At 36.6% G+C, this 22,886-nt stretch overlaps 2 protein-coding genes across 8 annotated transcripts in view; one reads left to right on the forward strand and one right to left on the reverse strand.

The window, feature by feature from the left end:
• The window catches only part of Msantd2 (Myb/SANT DNA binding domain containing 2), a 32,168-nt gene that overhangs the window by 3,986 nt on the left and 5,296 nt on the right, over nucleotides 1-22,886 (reverse strand). Inside the window, exons 1-3 of one of the 7 annotated variants that reach the window (XM_047516874.1) lie at nucleotides 6,522-6,606; nucleotides 2,583-2,682; nucleotides 970-1,030 (exon numbers count right to left, since the gene is read on the reverse strand). In XM_047516874.1, the coding sequence (XP_047372830.1) occupies nucleotides 970-1,030; nucleotides 2,583-2,658 (137 nt within the window). In that variant the 5' untranslated portion in view covers nucleotides 2,659-2,682; nucleotides 6,522-6,606. Of the gene's footprint in view, nucleotides 1-969; nucleotides 1,031-2,582; nucleotides 6,612-22,886 lie in introns of those variants that run through there. The other 6 variants (XM_047516873.1, XM_047516872.1, XM_047516875.1 and 3 more) reach the window with 6 other exon arrangements.
• Nucleotides 18,964-19,577, forward strand: LOC124958622 (endothelial cell-selective adhesion molecule-like). Its single transcript, XM_047516878.1, has 2 exons — nucleotides 18,964-19,120; nucleotides 19,303-19,577. The coding sequence occupies exons 1-2, from the start codon at nucleotides 18,979-18,981 to the stop codon at nucleotides 19,473-19,475; spliced, it is 315 nt and encodes a 104-aa protein (XP_047372834.1). The 5' UTR covers nucleotides 18,964-18,978; the 3' UTR covers nucleotides 19,476-19,577.

The raw sequence follows: 22,886 nt of genomic DNA on the forward strand, positions 1-22,886 counted from the left end.
CTCTTGTCTTTTTCTCTACTAGTCTCAAATATGAAGAGTACAATGTGTGGAATGAAACACAAGAACAAGTGGGTACTACACAAACTTCAGTGTTACCAGGTGGAAAATGAATGATGTTTCTTACTCACCCCCTAAATTTAACATATACTCTTCAATAGATTTAATCAGAAATCTACTTAAAGCTATTAAGAAAGAACTATGAGCTGGGTGCAGTGGCATATATCTATGATCCAGCAGCTCGGAGGCTGAGGCCCTAAGCAACTCAGTGAGACCCTGTCTCAAAATAAAATACATAAAGGACTGGGGATGTGGCTCAGAGGTGAGGTGCCCCTGGATTCAATCCCCAGTACCAAAAAAAAAAGAGAGGCTGGGGACATAGCTCAGTACTACAGCATTTACCTAGCATGTGTGAAGTCCTGGGTTTGATCCCCAGGTGAAGAAGGGGAAGAACAATAACAACAATCACTACCACCCAAAAACATAACAGATGATGCTAAACTCTTGGGGGAAAGAACAATAATTAGAACCAGTAGGGGACCCTGTCCCCAGACTTTTTCAGTCCTTCTTTCAATAACTACTTTCTTTTCCAAATGTATAATCATCTAAGAGTTTGCTTTTTGATTCCTAAGTTGAATTGCTATAAGGAATTTAACTGTCACTTTGGCCTTCCTACCATTTTACCTAACGCAAAATAAACCCCAGTCCTTGAGTATCTAGATAGATATCCACATCCACACATAGGAAAATATTGTCTTATCTATTTTCAAGTAACACATTTATTCCTTCTTGTGGTATATGAAATTGTCAACATTTCAGTTCACCACTGGAAAACTGAAGCTAAGCTGAGAAAGGATAGGCCAGACATAGTACGGTGTGGCTATAACTTCCAGAGCAATTCCTTTCCGACCTTCTCCAAGGTCATTAAACCTAGGCAGACATACTATAAGGAAAGGTGAAGCAGTTACTTACTGTGCTTCTTCAGAAGACTCTTGTTTTATTTTTAATGTTCTCTTTGTGACAGGTATTTCATCTGAAATGTAAAGAGTTAAAACAAATTATATTTTCTAATTTTATCTATATACATTTATGTAGTTCATTCCATACTTTTCAATACCAGGCCTTAATACTGGTGTCCAACACTGTTCAAAGCCAGCTTTATAAATATAACTCTTATATAATGAGATGCATACATTTATATGCAAGATCAGAAACCAGCTCTACAAGTATAAAATTCTTCAAGGTCACCAGTGGATTTCTAGCTAGGAGCTTAAAGCTTAATTTCACTGCAAACATGATTTTAAAAGTATAAGAACGAAAATAATTCTGTTCTATTTAGATTTTCTATGTGGGTTTTACAGAGCAATTATTCCCCCAATATCAGGATCAGCGTATTCTGCATGACCACCCCCCACAAAGGTTTGGGTGACTTAACTCTGTTGCACAACCCATGTTATGAGATGCCAAAGTAATTTAGACCTTATTATTTTTGTAAAATTAAGAGGCAGTGATCACTCAGCATCTGTCCTGCTTGTTCTTCTTATCTTTAAGTCCCTTATATACTATTAGTCTTAGAGTTTCATAGTTTCTTTCTTCTCTCTTCCAATTTTTGAGAATATTGAGATTGTTTAAAAACAGCACTTATAAGAAATATATTAAGTTAATCCTTTTTCTTTTGAATTAGCATTTCTCTACCATCAGGAATTCTGTCAAAACAGGGCCTACAGACTTTTACCTTAAGTTAGAGAAATACATTTTTACTGCCAATTCTACATATACTTCCTTGGGGTTGCCTCAGTACCTTACTGGGGAAGATTTACTTAAAAGTGAAAGCTCATTATACAACCTGTTCTTTAATGTGCAATGGCTATAGCAGAAAACTGATGAGTACTTCCAAAATATGAAAATAAAAATTGGAGCACTTAATGCTAATGAAACAACAAAAATGACACATGTACTCTTAATTAGGTCACACAAATTTAGATTTGATGGCCAGGAATTGCAGCTTTCATTTTGAATGCCTTTACTGTATATAAATCATTTCAGCTATTGTTGGTACAGGATACTTCAGGAGGTTTGAAGGAGAATCATCACTGACATGGCTAAGATATCAATTGTTTTTAGTATAAGCCAAGGCTTTCACTTATTTTTTGTTCAGACTAAAGTCTGGGAGGGGTCTTTCCCAAATCACAGACAGAAAAGAAAAAGTATTTGGAATGAAGAAGGAAAAGATAGATTCACTTATAACACTTGGGACAAGAGACAATACTCTTAGCATCTTAGAACTAGAATGTTAGAAGGTCCAGTGTATTTAAAATTACATAGGATTCTATTTGTCACTGAGTCTCCTTGTGTGGCTCAGCATTAGGAATTCTGTCTTTGGAATCAGGGTGGCCCACAAATCACCAAAGCACTTGTTGGCAACTGAAACCAAAACCAAGGATGCTTAGTTGCCCCAAATAAACTAGTGACATGCTCTGTGCTGACCATGGAAACAGTATGACATCACAGATCACAATAAGTAGCAGTACACATGCCAGGTAGATAAATACACACATGAGTATCATATATTTTGGCTTTCTTACCCAATTCCTGATCTGTTGGATAGCCATGGAGATCCTGACTGTGGTTTCCCCAGTCCTCCTGTGAATAGTCCTCCATTGTGCTGCCATCTGACTCCAGCTCCTGGTACAAGCCACTACTGTTAATAAGTACAGGCTGGCAGGGCTGAGCATCCCATCCTCCCTGACCAAACACCTGTTCCAACTGTTCAAATGTGTAACTGCTCTTTCTTTTCCCAACACCATGTTCTTTCACCCGACTGTAACACCTGCGAAGGGTCTAAGACACAAAGTCTTTTGTTATTCCTTTAAAGCTGTACTTCCTCTTCCATGTACGGACCACAGATATTAATTACTATTAGACAGACACAGACAGACAAACAGAGACACATTGTTACAGGAATGCTAGATTTCAAATTCATTATTATATTAGAAAAAATACTAATTTAGCATTTATTCAAACATGTTATAATTCAAACAATTATTTTGCAATTAATTATCCATTAAACAACAAGAAACATTACAACATTATTGCATGTACCCCATACACAAATTTTATACCCCCTCCCCCATTTAAAAAGAATAAGGGGGGGAAAAAAACAAGAAATACCAGCCAGCCAATAGGATGCACACCTGCCACAGAAGAGAGAGAGAGCTGCTATGGTGCCCAGAATTTGGAAAAAGTGAGGGAAGGAGGACAGAGAGAAGAATTTCCCAAAGCAAAGAATACCTTTCTTATTCTTAAGAAGGAATACAGGGTAAAAACAACTGCCTAAATAAATAAGCTAATAAAACATTATTTACATAATCTATATTCCTTATTAACTCACTAGTCTTTGTGGAAGCTGCTAAAATTTCAAACAGAAGTCAAATCAACAGTGCCACAAGTTCACAGTTTCAGACATCAATGATGAAGAACACTAATACCTACACCTAAAACTAGACAATTTACTAGTCTACCAACTGAAACAGCTAGCTAAACAAACCAATGAACAAAGCCAATAGTTTCTTTTCTGGGTGGAGGGCAAGGTAGGAGGTTTATTTCATTTCTTTTTCTGCTACATGCCACACAGCAAATAAATATCATTATGCAAGTCCACAGATAAAACCTGGATAATTTCATTATCTTGTACAATCCTTCAATCCTTTTTTTCATGGTCTTTATTTTTAATGCATATTTCTGATGATTAGCCCAGTTTCCTGAGTTTAATGGTACATCCTGTGCTATCTTATGACATTGCAAAAGATAAATCATGGACTTAGTCCCACCTTCCAAATTTTCTCACATTCAGGCTCTATTCCACCTCTGCTTCTCTCTGTCCTTCTAATCTTCCTTCTACTATACTGGGTTTCACTCAACTGTACAGAACCAGTTCACTTCTGACTTAATTTATAGGCATTAGCAACATTATAAATTTCTTCCAAAGGTGAGATTACTTTCCACAAGCCAATGTGTATCACCTATCCTCACCAAACTAAAACGACTCCTGATAATCTTTATAGAGCTGCTGTGAAAGTTCATTATCTTTACATTACAGTTGACAATCTACAAATATGCTGTCAGTTTTTAAATCTGTCTCTTGAAGCCAGAAATCCAGATAGGCAAAAGGTATAATGAAAGCATGACACATATGATGAGCTTCCTAGACATTAACAGAACAATAAATAGAGTCGCCCGCAGTAAAGCCAGCCAGCCTACCCCCTGCACAAACACCTGTCCCATTCTCTCTTTCTTTAGATTCCTTTTGGTGCCTCAAATGATGCCTTAGAGAAGAGAGGTTTCCAATGATACACTCTTTTTAAAAACATTTCTTCTTTCTTTCATAAAGGATAGTCACAACCAAGACAAAACTTAGAGAAACAAACCAGAAACATGGGAAACTTGGGAAATATATGTCATGGGCAAACCATTTACAATATAAATGCTGTAGCAGATTTCTTTTTACTTTCTACATGTTCTCCTTTCCTAGCACTCTGTGCCCTCCCTGCAGGGATTGGAATTTGAATTGCAAACAACCCCTGTCAATTTATTTTTATCTCACAATGTCTAGTTTCTGCCTCCAAGAACACCCCAACCACTCTTCAACTCCTCCAAGGACCGTAAATGGAGAGTCCCAACACTGTCCCTTCACCCTTTCAAGGCCATAAATGGAGATGGAAACCATGCCACTGCTCACTACTTACTGGTTGCCTGAAAAAAGCATTCAGGACACAAAATGGTTCAGTTAGCTCTGTCAGAAGTCTGTAAGAGCTGGTCTAGAAGTCAAGAAGTAAAACTAATGCTCCTTTGAAGAAAAGTCCCACATTTAATAGCAAGTGACAGAGGCATAAACAAAGCCACCAATATTTGATAATATGTATGGTGGGAAACCACAGAAAAGACTCTTACTCTTTAAAACCACCAAGTTTAGCTTAAAATTTTGCCTAGCTTATGTAATTGTGAATAATGAAATCAACAATATCTAATCATTATAGATATTGAAGAAGAGTCAGGTGATATATTTTCTATTTCATTAAAAAAGACTAAGATCTTGCCACCTTTTACTTGTAGTGTACATATGTAATACACTTTTATAGGGCAATATGCTGATATGTAAAGTATCTATCAGGTACCTGCAGGAAAGATGTTTGGTAACTTCTAAATCCATGTGATAGTATATTCAAAAGATTTCCAAATTGATTTTAACTCTCTCAAGACATAAAATACACATAAGCAGTAACTTCTGAGTTCAATAATGACCACAAATCCAAGGAGAGGCCATTTAAATAGGACACACTGACTAAGATAGGAAAAGGGGAAAAAAAAGGGAAAAACTCAAACATTGGCTTGCTGCTACCAGAAACAAGCACTGGGATTTAGTTAAACTTGAAAGAGCTTAGAAATTGATAAAAAGACAAATAGAGACCTTCCATTTCTTATTACCCATAGTAAATCAGAAAAGGTTACATATTCCACACTCTAAATGATTAACCAAAGCACATAATTAAAAGACTGAGTACCTGTATCAATATTCCTAAATAAACTAACTTCAAAACCTACTCTAAACCTGAGATTAAAACAATGCTTCAGAATCTAGGAAAAAAAAAAAAAAAAGAAGTCTCATATCTCCCATTCCAGACAGCTACCAAATTCAACAAAAACCTCAAACTGGCTTTCTTGGAAAAATCACAACCTATTCAACACAAAAACCTCACTTCCCTTTCTTCTTCCTTTACCTTACCCATCCTAGACATTTATAATAAGTAAAGCTCTAACTGCTGTTTCAAAATTAAGATCTCAGGGCAAAGAATTTGCTTAGATGTATTTAAGACTAAACTATTCACAATTTAAAATAATGAATTTTCTTAATGTTAGAAATCTCCCCAGTAAATTGATATTATGTTTTGTCTCCTCCCTGGAGGAAGAACTGTGAGATAATACTATCCATCTTGAATGAAGGCACAGGGATAGAGGTCAGGAGGAGTCAAGAAAGTCTGGATAGAAGAACTCATCAGGGGGTAAAACCAGAGAAGTTCCTGGTTATTGGCTTGGGAAGAAACACCAGGTGGATGCTTACTAAATCCATTACCAAGTGCCAAGTCCTTAGCACTACGAAAGGAAAAGAACCAGAGAAAAAGATTTGGAAGATGTCCCATTACCAAAGCAGGGAGAAAAATAAGGTGGCTGACAACTGATCATTTAGAGGACAGAGTGAAAGTTTGCCAAAGTTTAAGATTAGAGTCAAAGGAAATGAGAGAATAGAAAGATGACATTCATTGTAGATGAATGTATGGGGAGTCTATGGGGGAGGGGCAGGTAAACAAAGGCAGGAGTTTTAGATTGGCAGGATTGGGGGTTTAACGGCAGCAATGCAGAGAAAGACCCAGGGTTACAGTACACGTAACATTAAATACAGTGCACAATGCAGCTATCTTGCCAAAGTAAGTAAATCCAGTATTGGGTTGTATAAGCAGAGGAATCACATGTAAGCTATGAAGGTGGCTCTTCCTCTCTATTCAGCACCGGTGAGGCCACAGCTGGAGCACAGCATTCAGTTCTGGGCATCGAACCAGCTACAAGAGAGGGAAATTGTAGAGTTCAGAAAAGGGCAAATAAAATAATGAAAGGCTTGGAAAATAAGATCTATATAAGGGCCAGTGGTTTCATCAAAGCCCATCATTATTAAGCTACTTTGGGAGTGAGATTAAAGTTTCTTTTGCTTCAATGTCCTCCAGTTCCTCCTCCAACTTTCAGAAAATGGGAAGAATTAAGTTCTTCCCTGGTACAGCAAAGTAGGAAGCAAACAAAATAAATCATAAAGGCATAGGCCAACCAATTCCACTATAGGCTCAATCATTTTCTCAAAATTTGCCCCCACAAAACCACTGTTCAACCAGAACCGACTGAAGTGGAACAGCATATAATGAGGAGGAATAGAAATAAGGCATAAAACTACATATATATATATACATATATATATATATATATATATATGTATATATATACATATATATACACACACACTCGTGTGTGTGTGTGTGTGTGTGTGTGTTGTTTAGAAAACATTGGCTTGATCAGTCTAAGATGTCAGATGAAAAATAAAGTCAATTTGAAGGGAGGACAGCTTAGTTATAATAGCAGGAAACCATGTTATAAGAAAAAATAAGCAGTGAAATAGATTTTCAAATGTAGTTGTCAAACTGGCCATACTAGAAATACATGGCATTGTCATTTTAACCCTCTTCCAACTAAACATGATAAATCTGCAATTCTGTTCACCCAAATGATTAAATAAAGAATATACTTATTCACAAGCAAAGACTTTTTTTTTTTAAATCACACATTATAGTCCACAAGAGATGGAGAAATTACATTGGGGTCGGGAAAACTTCAGTGATTGGTTTTCTTATAGAAATGTCAAAAACAATACTTCAAATTAAGGCAAATGGGTATTTTGAAGCAACAAAAGTCTTTGTGAAATAGATCTATTTTTTCTTCCTTTAAATTAAGATTATTGCTATTGCAATGATTACTAGTTGCTCTTATAAGGCAACAAAACAACACTTTATTTTAATATTTTAAAGATAGACTAAAATTTCTTCAACTATATACTTTGTTACTGTGAGCATAAAAGTAGGAAAGAAAAAAACCTAAATAGCAGATATAAATCAGTAAACATGTTTCTGCACACAGTAAGAGGAATGTTAAGAATATAGTATAAATTCCTACACACAAACATATATATACATATATCTTTTTTGGTGGTGGCGGTGGTTATCAGGGATTGAACTCAGAGGCACTCAACTACTGAGCCACATTCCCCAGCCCAATTTTTTATTTTATTTAGAGACAGGGGTCTCACTGAGTTGCTTAGCACCTCACTGTTGCTGAGGTTGGCTTTGAACACTTGGATCCTTCTGACTCAGCCCCTTATACATATCTTTTGATAGAGAATTGTAACTAATGATTATAAAGTTACGTAAGGCAAAATCTGTGGGAACTACAGAATTTTACTACCTAATTTATTATGTTTTCTCTACATTAATATGTAAATGACTTGCCAATTGCCTAAAAATTTTAAAACCAACCAAAAGAAAAAACTCAACAAAACCAAAAAGGAAAATACAGCATACCTGTTTTACATTCCCCCAGTCCTTAGCACTATACAGCAAGTTTTGGCAAGTAAAAAATCCTTTTCATTATTCAATCTTTTGCTTTTTCTCTCCAGTACAGAGGTACTTAACCTTTTTAGATCATGGATTACCTTCTCAGAAAAAAGTGTACATATACAAACGATTTCATACAATTTCAAGGGGTACATGGACTCACTGAAGAGTCCACACAAGAACCTCAGCTTAAAAATCTCTGCTCTACACCATGTTGGTTTTGTTTCCATAAAAGAATGTAGCACATATTAGAAACCCTAAAATAAGGTAGATTTAATTTGTATCATAGGCATTACAAGAGATTCTAAAGATCAGCACAACTAGTTTAAGTCAATTAACCAGTTTGCTTAGTATTCTACTCATTTAGATAAAGGATATTGATATTTATTTCCTGTAAGAGGTAAAATAGCCAAATTGCCATTTCTCTCTGTCTGTTTTTTTCTGTTTTTTGGTTTTGTTTTGTTTTGTGGTGCTGGAGATAAAATCCAGGACTTTGTATATATTAGGTAAGTGCTCTACTACTGAGATATATCTCCAGCCTCTCATTTTTTAAAGCAACCTGGCCCCAAACTCCAAGGCTCAAGAGAGTCTCATGCCTTGACCTCTGAAGTAGCCGGGAATATAGATATAAAATAGCACAATCAACTTTCCCCCTTTTCTTTTCTCTCTCTCTTTCTCTCTCTCTCTCTCCAGGGGATTGAACCCAGGAGGACTTTATGATGGAGTTACATCCCCAACGCTTTTATTTATTTTTATTTTGAGATAGCATCTTCCTAAGTTGCTTACAGCCTCGCCAATTGCTGAGGCTGATTCAAACTTGAGGTCCTCTTGTCTTAGCTTTTAGGGTTGCTGGGATTACAAGTGTGTGCACCACACTGGCCTCCCTGTTTCTTGAAGAAAATAATTTCTATCAGTAAAAAGCATATAGGAATCTCTTACCACTTCACAATATACCACTTTTTCCCTACCTACCAGGCAAAAAATTTTTTTCTGACATGGTAAGCAATATTTTGAAAATTCATTTATTATGCTGAATATCTGCTCCAATTATGTCACACAGTACTTGATCATTCATTATCTGATTGACTTATCAATATAGACGCTAGAAAAACTAGTTAAGGTAACAACTTAAAATGGGGAAATTCATCCATCCAGAAACAAGCATAGGAAAAAGTCTTGACTACCTTCCTTAGCAGTCACTGCACTAAGCTCTCACATATTCCAATTTCAACACCACTTGATGACTGAAGGGTCTTTCAGGCAATGTCTACACTAATCCTGTCATAATGGAATCACAGTCTTATCTATTACCCCACTAAAATTGTTTCTATCATGGTCATCAATGTCTTCTTAATTACTAAGAAGAATGGGTTTCATACTCTGTCCTTAACTCATTTGCTCTCTCTGTAGCTCCCGACAACCTTTATCCCCTATCCCTACCTCTGCCCCTACACTTTACTTTTACTTTATAAAACTTCTGTAGTACTTAAACTCATCTATAGAGGATGGGTGAAACTCCAAGGCTTAATTGCAAACCAGGCTCCAATGAAGTTTTGAATAGAAAAGAACCTTAAAGATAAACCTAGTCCAACTTCTTTATTCCGCAAAGGAGGAACCAAGGTAAGTACCCCTTCAAAGAGGATTTAGCATATTGAAAACTACCAAAAGCTACTCACAAAATTTTGATGTTGCCGAAGCAAGCAAGCTAGATCATAAGCTGTGTGATAGGAATTTTGTCTGCATTGCTTGTCTCTATCTCCCTTGGGACTAGAAAAATACCTATCGCATAGGATTAATATATTTATTAAACAAATTAATTAAACTAATTTTAAAGTAAATCACTAGCCAGATGAAATTTCCTTAGCAAAGTAAATCAGGAAATCCATTGTTTAACCATAATAGGTAATCCAAAATTAGATAGGGCTCCTGGAACCTTTTCAAAAAAGCAGGAGCAAAAAAGGGTATAAAACATAAATACAACTATCATGAGCAAAGCGAATTAATTTTTTTGTAACAATGGATGATTAATTGCAGTGGGCTGTTTTTAAAAACCCCTTCTTGTTATAGTTTTCTTTGGGAAGGGAGGCCAGTTATCTGCCAAAGGAAGCTCTGCAGTCCAGTCCAAATTTTGTTATTTCTTACCCCTTACAAATAAAACAAATATTTGAGAATATAAAGTGGTTCTATCAAAGATAAAGACTCAGTTATGCTTCCTGGATTTCAATAGGGTCAAACAGAAGAATGACCACCACAAACAAAGAGATCTTACCTCTCTGGAGCCTCAGGCTTTGTGGGGAAGGAACTGTCCAGGATTGAATCCTATCAGCTTGTACTTCATTCTGAATCTGGCTATGAAAGACTCACTCACTCTTTGTATATAACTGGCCAGGGCTGTCTTCATGAGGAGAGATTCTTGCAGAGAATACATAATTCAGGAAATTTTGATTCTCAGTGAATATAAAGTCCTAAATTCTCTAGGATTCTTCATGCTAGCAGCTGAGGGTGTCTCTTGCCCATTCAGATTATGAAGAGAAAAACACCTTGGAGGAGGACAATACTAATTGTCAAAAACAAACATCATCCAGAGCTCATGGAACTAAATGCATGTGATTGTAATGCTTTTAACCCTACACTTGACATACTTCACATGAATACTCACGCAATTATCTCAGATTAACAGCAACACTATAAAATCCATACCTAGTACATATGCTTACATGTACAGAATTCTCTGGAATACAAGGACCCTTCTACACATAAAATCCTACGTGTTTCTCCATTCAGAACAAGAGAGGTAAAAAAGTTAAGGTATAAACGCTTATTCTACATATAAGCAACAATAGGTAGATAAGAGTAACCAAAGATGGGCAGGTAACACTATTTGTCTAGAACTTCCTCCTCACCTGAAAGGAAAAAAAGTCAGTTTGGTAAAGAACTGACTTGGATTAAAGATCATTTTTATTTGGCTTCCTACATCACCTCCAAAGTTGCTATGTCAGCATCTTTTCTCAATCTTTCTCTCATTGCTTCATATCTTGGGCACCAACTCCACATGTTCAGACATTAAAAATAGAATCATCTTATTAGGAATGTGATATCTAAAATATACATTCAAGAGAATTCTCTCAAATATTTCTGTCAGATCAGGGACAAAGCATTCCTCTTTAAAGGTCTCCTATATAATCCCTTTAAATAATTGTTTCACAACCATGTCTAAAATTAGGTACCCACAACACAAATAAGACAAAAATAAAACAGAAATCTCACAGTTTTATTTTTATCATTTGAACATTGTATGGCTTCCTAAATACAAAGTTGGCCTTCTAATCATTAGATCACTGTTTAAGGGGAAACTGTCAAAAGCAGGTTTTTTCCCCTGAAATTATAAGCCACTTTGTTTCATCTGTTGACCATGTGATTATCTCAGTTTGTAGTTATTTTCTTAATAAAAACCACCACATATTAGGCAAAGATAGCCTGTAACATAAAATTTTCCAGTAGCAAATTTTAAGCATTTATGGAAAAAGAATCTTAACATCCAAATAAACTCATGTAAAAATGAAGGTTATTAGAAATCCTCCATCAGACATCAGGGTAAGAACATTAAATCAAGATTCAGTCAGTTGGCTAAAGATGTAAAAACTAATTTATTTTCATTTATACAGTATAAACCACATTCCATAGATGCCTGAAAAGAATGTGTCCTCTTTAATAAAAAATTTGAAAGTAAGCAAGTTTTAAGTTTATTATAAACATCTATCCTTGGGCAACTTGAATTTTATTAGGAAATTGGTAGAAAGAAATTCAAGCAATCATAACACTTTTTATAGCCCATTTGGTAGAATTTTTATATTTTATTCTTAGCTTTATGAGGACTACTAAGAGAAATGGCCAATTGGGGGAAAAAAACAACTCTATAACTTCTATAAAAATCAAACATGTTGCTGGGTGCAGTGGTGCACACCTGTAATCCCAGCAGCTGGGGAGGCTGAGGTAGGAGGATCACAAGTTCAAAGCCAGCCTCAGCAACTTAGCAAGGCCCTAAGCAACTCAGTGAGACCCTGTCTCTAAATAAAATACAAAAAAGGACTGGGGATGTGGTTCAGTGGTTAAGTGCTCCTGGGTTCAATCCCCAGTACTGGGGGAAAAAAAATCAAATATTTTCCTTATGTGGCTTAATGTGCCACATAACAAATGTAAACCATTACAACCATTTCCTGAGTGCCTATAACATGCAGAGATTTACGCTAAACAGTGTGCATTTATCACTCCTACTTAAAATAATGTAAAAATATCCCAGGAAACAGACTCAGAGACTGTGTGCAGGTTTACTGGATGGGGCTCTAGGGAACCACACTTGAGAGAGAGACTGAGAAACAGAGCTGAGCAGAGAAAGTGTGAAGTGTGACACAGATGTAACAGAGGCCTAACCCCAAAGTGAGGCCTGGAACTCAGGTGCCCCTTCAGAGCAGTCCTAAATTGAGCCAAAAAGGCTGGACCTTTGTATTTCAGTGCCGACCAGTAACTGGATCTAGGCTGCCACTAGAGAGGCGGCCTCACCTTGGACCAAACAGCTCCCTTAGGCAAAAAGAAATTGCTTGGAGGAATTCAACCAGAAGCCACTAGTAGTCAGGGCCCCAGAAAGCTGCAGGAGACTAGGAGACTAGTGTTTCATCCCTGGCGGAGAGATCTGGGCACCACAACACATATATAGAGAAATATATGGTACATCCCTGTTTTAAAGTCTACAAACCTAAGACAGAAAGGTAAGAGCTTACCCAAAGTCACTTTAATGTAAATTTATCTTAGATTTCAAAACAGGGACCTAGTATGCCTATCTTCAGGAAATACCGAAAATTCCCAAAAGTCTCTGTATTTACTTTTGTGCCATAGTTGCTGAAGTCATGATTCATCTTACTAATGAGCTGAAGTAAACATATTTACCTTGGTTACTGTTGTATACCCTGCATTCTGATTTATTTTCTGATTCTATTTTTAACTTTCTCAATATGCAGTTACAATTTTGTATATATATTCCAGTTATGTGCCACTTAACAGCTAAGATAGGTTCTGAAAAATACATCACTAGGTGATGTTGTCATTGTGTGAAAACCACAGTGAACTTACATAAACCTGATTGCTAAGTCACGTGGTCTCTTGATTCAATCAAGAGGCAGGAAACATGAGATGGATGAAGCTCCTACTGCCACAACATAATATACTATTTTACAGTTACCTTTTTTGGGGGGGCAAGGACTGGGGATCGAACTCAGAGGTACTCAACCACTGTGTCACGTCCCTAGCACTATTTTGTATTTTATTTAGAGACAAGGTCTCACTAGCTTGGTGCCTCACTTTTGCAGAGACAGGCTTTGAACTGGGGATCCTCCTGCCTCAGCCTCCCAACCTGCTGGGATTACAGGCATGCACTTCGCCTGGCTACAGTTAACTTTTAAAGTATTAGGAATACAGTTTAAAATAATGATAAATAGTATAGTAAATATACAAATCGGTAACATAGTTGTTTATTACCAAGTAACATATACTGTCATGATAGCATGTGTTACATTTTATACAACTAGCCACACAGTGGGTGTATGTATACCAGTATTACCACAAACATATTGAGTGATGCTTTGTCTTAGGATAGATATCAGAACAGCTACAATGCTATGACTAAGAGACAGGAAATCTTCAGCTTCATTATACTCTCTTGGGACTACCTTGCATTTATAGTCCATTATTGACCAACATGTTCTTATGCAGAGGATGACTTGTATACATAACAAAACAATCTATCTCATCCCCATCATCTATCTCTAAGAAGATAAATTCCGAAACCATCTGAACATTAGGCAAACAATGATACACACAAGGTAATGGACACATTCCATAGCCTCCTTTGGTAAGCCTCATATCTACCTGCTTTTACAGTAAAAAATGTAAGTCTACTTCGTGAATGTTTCTCCTGCTCTAATTCAAATTTGCTCCCTTTAAGAGGAGTTGGTAGCCCAACTAATAAATATAAATAATATCATTTATATACATCAAGGAATGACTAAATAAATTGCCTTCAATAAAGCCTTTACTTATATTTCCACACGTTTTAAGTTCTTAAAAGACTTACAAATCAAAGTTTCTCCTGTAATCTTAGGAAACCATGAATCCTGTGTTTTTTTTTTTTTTTTTTTTTTTTTTTAGTTGTAGATGGACACAAAATCTTTATTTTATTTTTATATGGTGCTGAGGATTGAACCCAGTGTCTCACACATGCAAGGCAAGCACTCCTCCACTGAGCCACAGTCCCAGTCATTTTAAGTTTGCATTTTTGTTTCAATGATAAGAATATTTATAAGCATGATGGTGTCCATTCAGGTGTTACAATATTTTGGTATGACATTTATGATCACAAAGTTGCCAAAAACATTACTTCAATTGTCAAAACTTAATAAAAGTAGGCTGATGACTCATAAGGAGGTAATGTTACCAGTTGGTTACAAGTATGGGTTCTGAAATAAAATTGCTTAGTCTAGTGTCACCACCTGCTAGCTTTGTGACATTAGACAAATTAATATCTCTAAGCCTTAATTTCTCCACCTATGAGATGGAGTTAATATCAATATTTCATCATATATTTGATGTAAGCACTAAATGATAAAAGAGTATTTAAAATGAAATTTGCTAAATGCTTGCACTAATTGAATGTTAGCGATCATTATAAGTATTACAAAAATGATAGTCACACTGAACCAAGGAAGTCTTCTGAATAATGTTAGTTCAAGTACAGAAAAGTAGTAGTACCAAAATGCTGTACCACAAGGCACATGGGGGAATAACAAGGAAGAATCATACTCTAAAGAACTTTATGTAGCAGTCAGTATGAGACATGTGAGGAAAAAGAAGGTAAATTTTAGCTAACCCACAACATCCAAAGTATTACAGGAATGCTAAGTTGATTTTTTTCATTTGTCCTTTTATTAGTGCTTAAAGTTTTAAAAAATTGTTTTTGATAACATTTGAGTTCTATAGGCAAAAGACTTTATGCCTAGATGTAGGTTTGTAAATACTAAGTAACATAGTTATATAAACATTTTATTGCCCACGCATTATTCTAGTTTCAGAAATATCTGAATATATCATCACTTCTCTGGCTTTTTGTGTTTTTTATAGATCAAAGCCAATCAGCTAATCATTTTCAACAGTTTTTAGTCTTGGTATGAATAATACACTGACATACAATAATAATACACTGACATACAAACCAAGGAAAGAAAGAACCTTAACTATGCATCCAGGGAATAAAGGTTCACTTACTGAGTAACCAGTCCACAAGAAGCAGGAGGCAGGGCCGGGTTGTAGCGTAATGGTGAGCACGTGCCTAGCACAAGTGAGGCACTAGGTTCGATGCTCAGCACATTTAAAACAAAACAAAACAAAATAACCCATAAAAAATAAAGGTTACATTCTTTAAGAAGAAAAAAAAAAAAAAAGAAGAAGCAGGAGACAGGTAAAACTCAGTATGAACAGAAATAAGGAATATGAATGACTCACATATTTTCTTGTTGACAGAATGAAAAAGTATGTGGAACTCTCATTATTTAAAATACATGTATTGGAATTAAAACCAGATTTATCATTACTACTTTTTGGGGGATTGGTGCTGGAGAATGGACCCAAGGGCCTAACCCATTATAGGCAAGTGCTCTCTACAGAGCTGTATCCCCAGTTCTTTTTTTTTTTTTATTTTTTAAATTCTGGGACAAGGTCTTCTTAAGTTGCCCAAGCTGGCCTGAAACTTGCTATCCTCCTGCCTCAGCCTTCCCAGTATCTGGGATTAAAGACATGCACTACCACACCTGGTACCACTACCACTTCTTGAAAAATAACAAAACATTTTATGAACATGATTGTGCCATAGTGAAGAAATAAAAAATTTTTCCCTTCATTTTTTTCCTCTTAATTTAGTAGTATGTTAGTTATATAAAAACGTAATTATAATATACTGTTCTAAAACTGGCATAACTCTGAGCTTTTAAATCCCAACTATTCACCACATTTCCTAATTTGTATAAGAGAAGGAATTATCTGGTTTGGCATAAGACTGTACCTTCTGGACCCATCACAGTGCCTGGCTGAAGAGGACGTGCTTGAGTATTAATCACTGAATGAATAATAAACTAATGTTTACTGGTGTTTACTCTGATGTTTACTGGTGCAAACCTCAATGACAGGTAGATAGAGACAAAGCAAAAAATAAATAAAACCATGTATATCTTTCTTAAAGCAAAAACAAATGAATTTCTATTTCTTATGCACAATGAAAGTATAGAGCTCAAACTTTCCAAGGCCATTAAGACTTTATCAAAGAATATCTGAGTTTTTGTTTTGATTGAGTTAATTGCTCTGAATTACACTGTGAAAATTGTTTTTTTGTTTTGTTTTTTAACCAGAATGTGAGTTCTAGTGAAGGCAGAGGATTGTCAGTTTTGTTCCCTGATGTATTTCCCAGCACCTACATCAATACCTGGCATGTGGAAGGACCTCAACAAATTTTGAGTACTGAATAAACAAACAGACTGCATCTAGGCAATTGAGATACTAAATATAAGGTTAAAGTACTTTTTGATCTATCATATGCTTCTCTCTAAATCATAATAAGCCAGATGGTTCCATATGAAGTATTTACAAATTAAAAAATAATAAAAGCAGTTTTTGGTAGATATGAGCTTTTATTATGGTTTCATTAATATCCATTACAAAAATAATTGTTTTTTTTTAAATAAATGAAGTAATCTATAGATAGTAGAGAAACAGCACTTTTATGTTTCAAAATCCAATCTATTACAACAAAATAGTCTAACAAAGGCTGAGAAAGTGCAACTAGAAAAAAATCTAAGTAAACAACTTCCACACTACTCTATCAATTTATATGGAATGATATACTATTTGGTAGCTCAAAATATGTAAATTCGTGAATGCAGCCAAGAACATGCTGCCTATAAAAATAAAATGATGGCTGCTATTCCTAAAGTACCTGAGAGTAAACACAGGTTTGTTTTTTACTAAGGAGTAACAATGTATCCTACTAAGTGAAAAGATAACACTCACTTGATTAGTGCCATGAATAGAAGTATTTTCATTGGTTTTCAAGGATTCAAGTACAAAGAGGTGAGATTTATACAGATTTAAATATTAAATATATGCCTTTTCCCAAATACAGACATTCTTTAATTACTTACTTAGAAGAATAGGGGAAATGACTTGGCACAGATTATGAATTACTGATAAAATACGACATATGCATAAGAGGCACAGCTTCATTAAGCATTCATTATTTTAAACACAAGTTTCTACAACAGTAAGTAGGTAGAACAGAACATAGAGCAACAGAAATAAAAATCAAACTATCTAATTACCACTGCAATCCTAACAATCATTTATAATCTAAAGCACTTTACAGTACTTGTCTGTTATTTCTGGAACAAGATTTTTCCCCCATTTTCTTTCTTTTTTAAACATTACATACATACAACTTTCCAATAAGGAAAAATTGATATTCCATCTTAACCTAGTAATAGGAGCGTACTTTGGGGTGCCTGTATAATTAACATTTGAAATATTAGATGTGAATTTTAGTTCTGAATCCCTAGTAATGTTAAGAGGGGGAAAAAAAAAATAAAAAAAGAAGTCAGGATAATAAGAAGACTGGGGAACTGACCAGAACCCATAAGGTTATGGAAAAAGCATCCTAGAGGCGACCCAGAAAGGACTGTTCTAATACGGTGTTCTAGTTTTTATCTCTCTGGGTTCTAGACGTGAAGCCAAACACTTGCACTATGAAGAACCATAAGGAGTCCTGCATAAGCTAGCAGAGAAGTAGACAGCTAACTGGGTCCAGGTTAACACCTAGCAAACTGTCCCTTAAAATTTCCCCATTCTTCAAATAGCCCCCTGAGTTAGACATGCATGAAACCTGTCCTCCTATTCAGCTTTACTGCCATTTCTTTCACCTCTCTTCTAGCTCATTGCAAGACACCTCTTTGTGTATTACTGCTTCCATCTTCAACATTACAGCCAGTGACTGCTATAAAATTGAAGACTAACCAAGTCATTACCTGGCCAAAAATTCTTTGATGATTAGGATAAAGTCCAAACTCCCTAGCACATCAACAGACCTCTTGTTTCTCTAGTATTATTCTTGTTACTGCTCAATTGCTTCCCTTCAACATTCACCCACAAACCTGAGGCTGCAGTTATCCAGAACCACACAGCATAAAGCATATCACAGATATTATCTGGGGGACCAGTTGTTGTATCACTGTTTCTAAAGTCTGAGAACTGTAAACCTAAAAAGAATACAATGAATGAAAAAAAATCTTGATATCACCTCAGTATCCTCTAGTCTTATTTAATCTATTGTAGATTATGGTCCATCAGTGGCCTAAGAAATCAATTTTAGTGAATTATAACCATCTTTCTGAATACTCCAAATGGGAGATGATAAAGACACAACACATGGGGGCATAAGGTCTGTTCTGCCAAAGGACCCTGGTGCAGTGAGAGAGGGGCTGGGGAGATGGGTGGACAGGGGTTGGTACTGCTCAGAAGTATGGATGTGGGAGAGCAGCCTGTGAAGGCCAGTTTGGGAAAGGGGAACTGACTGACCCATGGGCACATGCATCATGGAATAACAACGGGAAGTGAACTGCCCTAAGTGTTGGCCTACATCAATGGGGTCTTGTCAAGCAAACCTAGAGCATCCCTGGTCTACTCCATGCCCTCCCGGAATGTGTCCCTGAGGCTGGAGGGCCTCCAGGAGAAAGACTCTGGCTCCTACCGCTGTTCTGTGAATGTACAAGACAACCAAGGCAAAAGCAAAGGCCACAGCAGCAAGACCTTAGAGCTCAAAGTACTGGGTGAGTGAGAAGCACACACTTCCAGATCCCTCCCACTCCACAGGGAGGTTGAGGGGGTCTCTCTCCCAAGTGGCTGAGTATAAGGTTTGGGGGCAGGGCCAATGGAGTGACAGAAGGGCATGGGGTGGGGAGGATCCCTGGCTCCCTTGGCTGTGGGCTTTAACCTGTGTCTCCTTCCCCAGTTCCTCCAGCTCCTCCATCCTGCCGCCTCCTGGGTGTGCCCCATGTGGGGACCAATGTGACCCTGAGCTGCCAGTCCCCAAGGAGTAAGCCTGCTGCTGAATATCAGTGGGAGCGGCTACCCCCTTCCCCCCAGATTTTCTTTGCACCAGCTTTAGGTGAGGGAATTTCTTAACAACTGAGACTATGACTGGGGAAGGGAAAAGGTGAGAGGTGCCCTGGGGACTGGTGTGAAAAGGGGAGGCAATGCTGCAAAGGACTGGGCAGGGGGAGGAGGAGGAGGGGAAAGGAGAGGAGGAGAGGAGGTGAGAAAGATGGCCTACCAGGTACAGGTGCTTTCAGGTACTGTACACTGTTACTAAAGAGGCTCTGGAGCTAGACTGCCTGCTTTCAAACAGAATAGAACCTACCAGCATGTATTGCAAGTAGGTTAAGTATAGTATCATTATGTGGATTAAATAAATTAATAGTTGTAGAACACTTAGAACAGTACATAGCACATAGTTAAATGGGGTGTTAGCTATAATCACTATTTTTTCCTGAAATCTATTTCAGTTATATATACACATTATATTATGTGAGTATAGGCCCCAGGATAAAAAAAAGAAAGAAATTGGGCCGGGTACGGTGGTGCACACCTATTAATCCCAGCTGCTCAGGAGGCTGAGGCAGGCGGATCACAAGTTCAAAGCCAGCTCCAGCAACTTAGCAAGGCCCTAAGCAACTCAGGGAGACACTGTTTCTAACCTCCTCCCACCAAAAAAAAAAAAAAAAAAAAAAAAAAAGTAAAAATTGGTGGTTAAATGCCCCTGGGTTCAATCCCCTGTCCAAACAAACAAACACACACACACTTCTTATGGGCTGTGGTTGAAAAAAGATACAGCACTTAGGTTTTTCTTTGTAGTATATAAATTAAGGAATGAGATATATAATGAATATTTGCACAACTGCAGTTCAACATTATAAAAAATGTGTTACTCATCAAAACATTACCTAGGGGGCTGGGGAGATAGCTCAGTTGGTAGAGTGCTTGCCTTATAAGCACAAGGCCCTGGGTTCGATCCCCAGCACCCAAAAAAAAAAAAAAAACAACAAAAACATTACCTAGAACTGGTATGACCACTAGGTCACCCCAGAACTATCAGTTTCCCCCTTCTACATGGTTCTTTACGAACCCATCATTTATCACTTCTTAAACCACATCTTCACCATATGCTGTGAATTATAGCAAATTGTTCTTCAATTAAAAGGCTTGGTTTTATATATATATATATATATATATTTTTTTTTTTTTTTTAAATTGGAGATGGGCACAGTACCTTCATTTTATTTATTTATCTTTATGTGGTGCTGAGGATAGAACCCAGGGCCTTACATGTGCTAGTCAAGCACTATATCACTAAGCCACAACCCCAGCCCAAAAGGCATGGTTTTTAAATAGCTAATCACTTAAAAAATTTTTGAACATGATTTCATGATTTATAGTTTGCACTGTTCTAGATTATGTTGCCTCTGAGTTCTACCCTACTGCCTTCTGCCCACCCTTAAGCAGCACATCAACAAGAGCTTAACACCAACACCAACAGGAAACACAAGACCTGTTCACAATAAGGCAAATGATTCTTTTCTTTAATAAGGTAGACAACTTGAAGGTAAATAGTTCACTGCTGTATTTCTAAACCATGACAAGAGGCACTCCAATATCTGTAGGTGTACAATGAAAAACTAAAGCTGTTATTTCAGACATTATTTTTAAAAAATCCTATGATGAATCTATCAATTGAGTCTGATCAAAGGGAATGGGTGAGATATCCAAATTCACCTCCCCAAGACACCTGGACATTAGGCAAGAGTAAAGTTCTATACCTTTCCCTTTTACTTTCCTATTTCACTCTGGGCTTTCTAAGGGTAGAGAAATTCAAGGGCCCAGTCCCACTGTGTAGGCCAAGAAAGATAACAAAAAGATGTCTAAAGTTATCATCTTTAACTGGGATAGCCATCTGCCTCCTCTACTGATTGTTCAAGGTACCTTAAAACCTTAGAAATTCCTGTCATATGTACATACATACTTTAGGTATAAAGCTTGGCCCCTGAATTTCGAATGAACAAAGCAATATAGCTTACTGACACTGTTTCTCTAAAATGTAACTAGAATATTTCCTAATCACCAATGTTTTCAATATACATTTGATAAAACCTACCAATAAGAATTTTATGGGTTGGGGTTGTGGCTCAGTGGTAGAGTGCTTGCCTAGCACATATGAGGCATTGGGTTTGATCCTCAGTACCACATAAAAAAATAAATACAGATATCCTATTCATTTACAACTGAAAATACTTAAAAACAAAACAATTTTATGTGAATTTTTCAGATTCAGAATACATTATGCATACATTTACAGTCATCTTCATCTCATTCATCTCCAACAGGTTTAATATTTTCTATATCCTATTAACTTCCTATAAACTTGAAACACATGATGAAAAATTTGAATGTCTAGACTGAAAATGCTGGAGAGCATACACTCTTTTGGGATGTGTAAAACACCATTACTTCAAAACTGCTCTGGCCAAGACAATACACAAGTGGCTATTTAAATTAAAATTAATTACAATTAAATAAAGTTAAAATTCAATTTCACAGTTACACTGGCTATATTTCAAGTGCTCAACTGTCACCTGTGGCGAGTGGCTACCATAATGGACAATTGAGACACAGAACACTTCCATTTACCATACAAAGTTCTACTGGACAGCAGTGTCCTAGGGAACTAAGAACATGCACTGCTTGCCTCAGCCAATTGAGGTTATAATACTTTTATTCCTTATATTAAAAGCTCCACCTCCTACTATGGTGAGTCATTTTTCTTGATTTACATCAAGGTTCCTACTACTCAGGGGTGAAGTGACAGAAAGGGCAAGAAGGAACTATGAACTTCCTCTACTGGTCTGAGTATGTGTTGAAGAGAATTCTTTCACAAAATAAAGACTACCTTAATACCATAATGACTTTTTGTCATCCAAAATTCAATATGGTAGCTACTAGCTATAGGTGACTATTTAAAATTTTAAATTAAACTGAAAAAAAAAATTCAGTTCATCAGGCACACTACCTACATTTCAAGGGCCCAATAGCCGCATGCGACTGGTGGCTATCACATTAAAATGAGATAAACAATAAAGAACATTTCCAGTATCACAGAAAGTTTTACTGAACAGCACTGTCTATACTACATGATTTCTAAATTCTTTTTTTCCTTTCAATTATCATTTTAATGAAATATTCAAAGTATCTAACTCTACTCTTCGCTAGATTTCCAAAAATGCCAGGAAGTAGAATCCTATTCCTTCAGTTTTCGAGTGGGCTTGTTATCTCTCTTACTTCCCAAACTGAAAGCTATTAAATATAAGTGCATGGCTGGCAGTCCAAGATGGTCTTTTCTTTTAAAATACATATCAGGCCTCAGATTCACAAGCAGACAAGCAAACTGCAGAAATTTTCAAGTGGCAGTGCAAAGGAAACAACAGAGGCTGTCCACGTAAAAAAATGACAGGAAAAAGACCTGTCTTTCTTACAAACTATGTG

This window comes from Sciurus carolinensis, chromosome 11, assembly GCF_902686445.1.
Source record: "Sciurus carolinensis chromosome 11, mSciCar1.2, whole genome shotgun sequence".
NCBI lineage: Eukaryota > Metazoa > Chordata > Mammalia > Rodentia > Sciuridae > Sciurus > Sciurus carolinensis.

Excerpts from the sequence above, each read along its gene's own strand:
- LOC124958622 (XM_047516878.1), top strand. The coding sequence starts at position 18,979 with ATGCCCTCCCGGAATGTGTCCCTGAGGCTGGAGGGCCTCCAGGAGAAA. Across the intron at positions 19,121-19,302 it reads CTTAGAGCTCAAAGTACTGG|TTCCTCCAGCTCCTCCATCC; the intron begins GTGAGTGAGAAG and ends CTCCTTCCCCAG.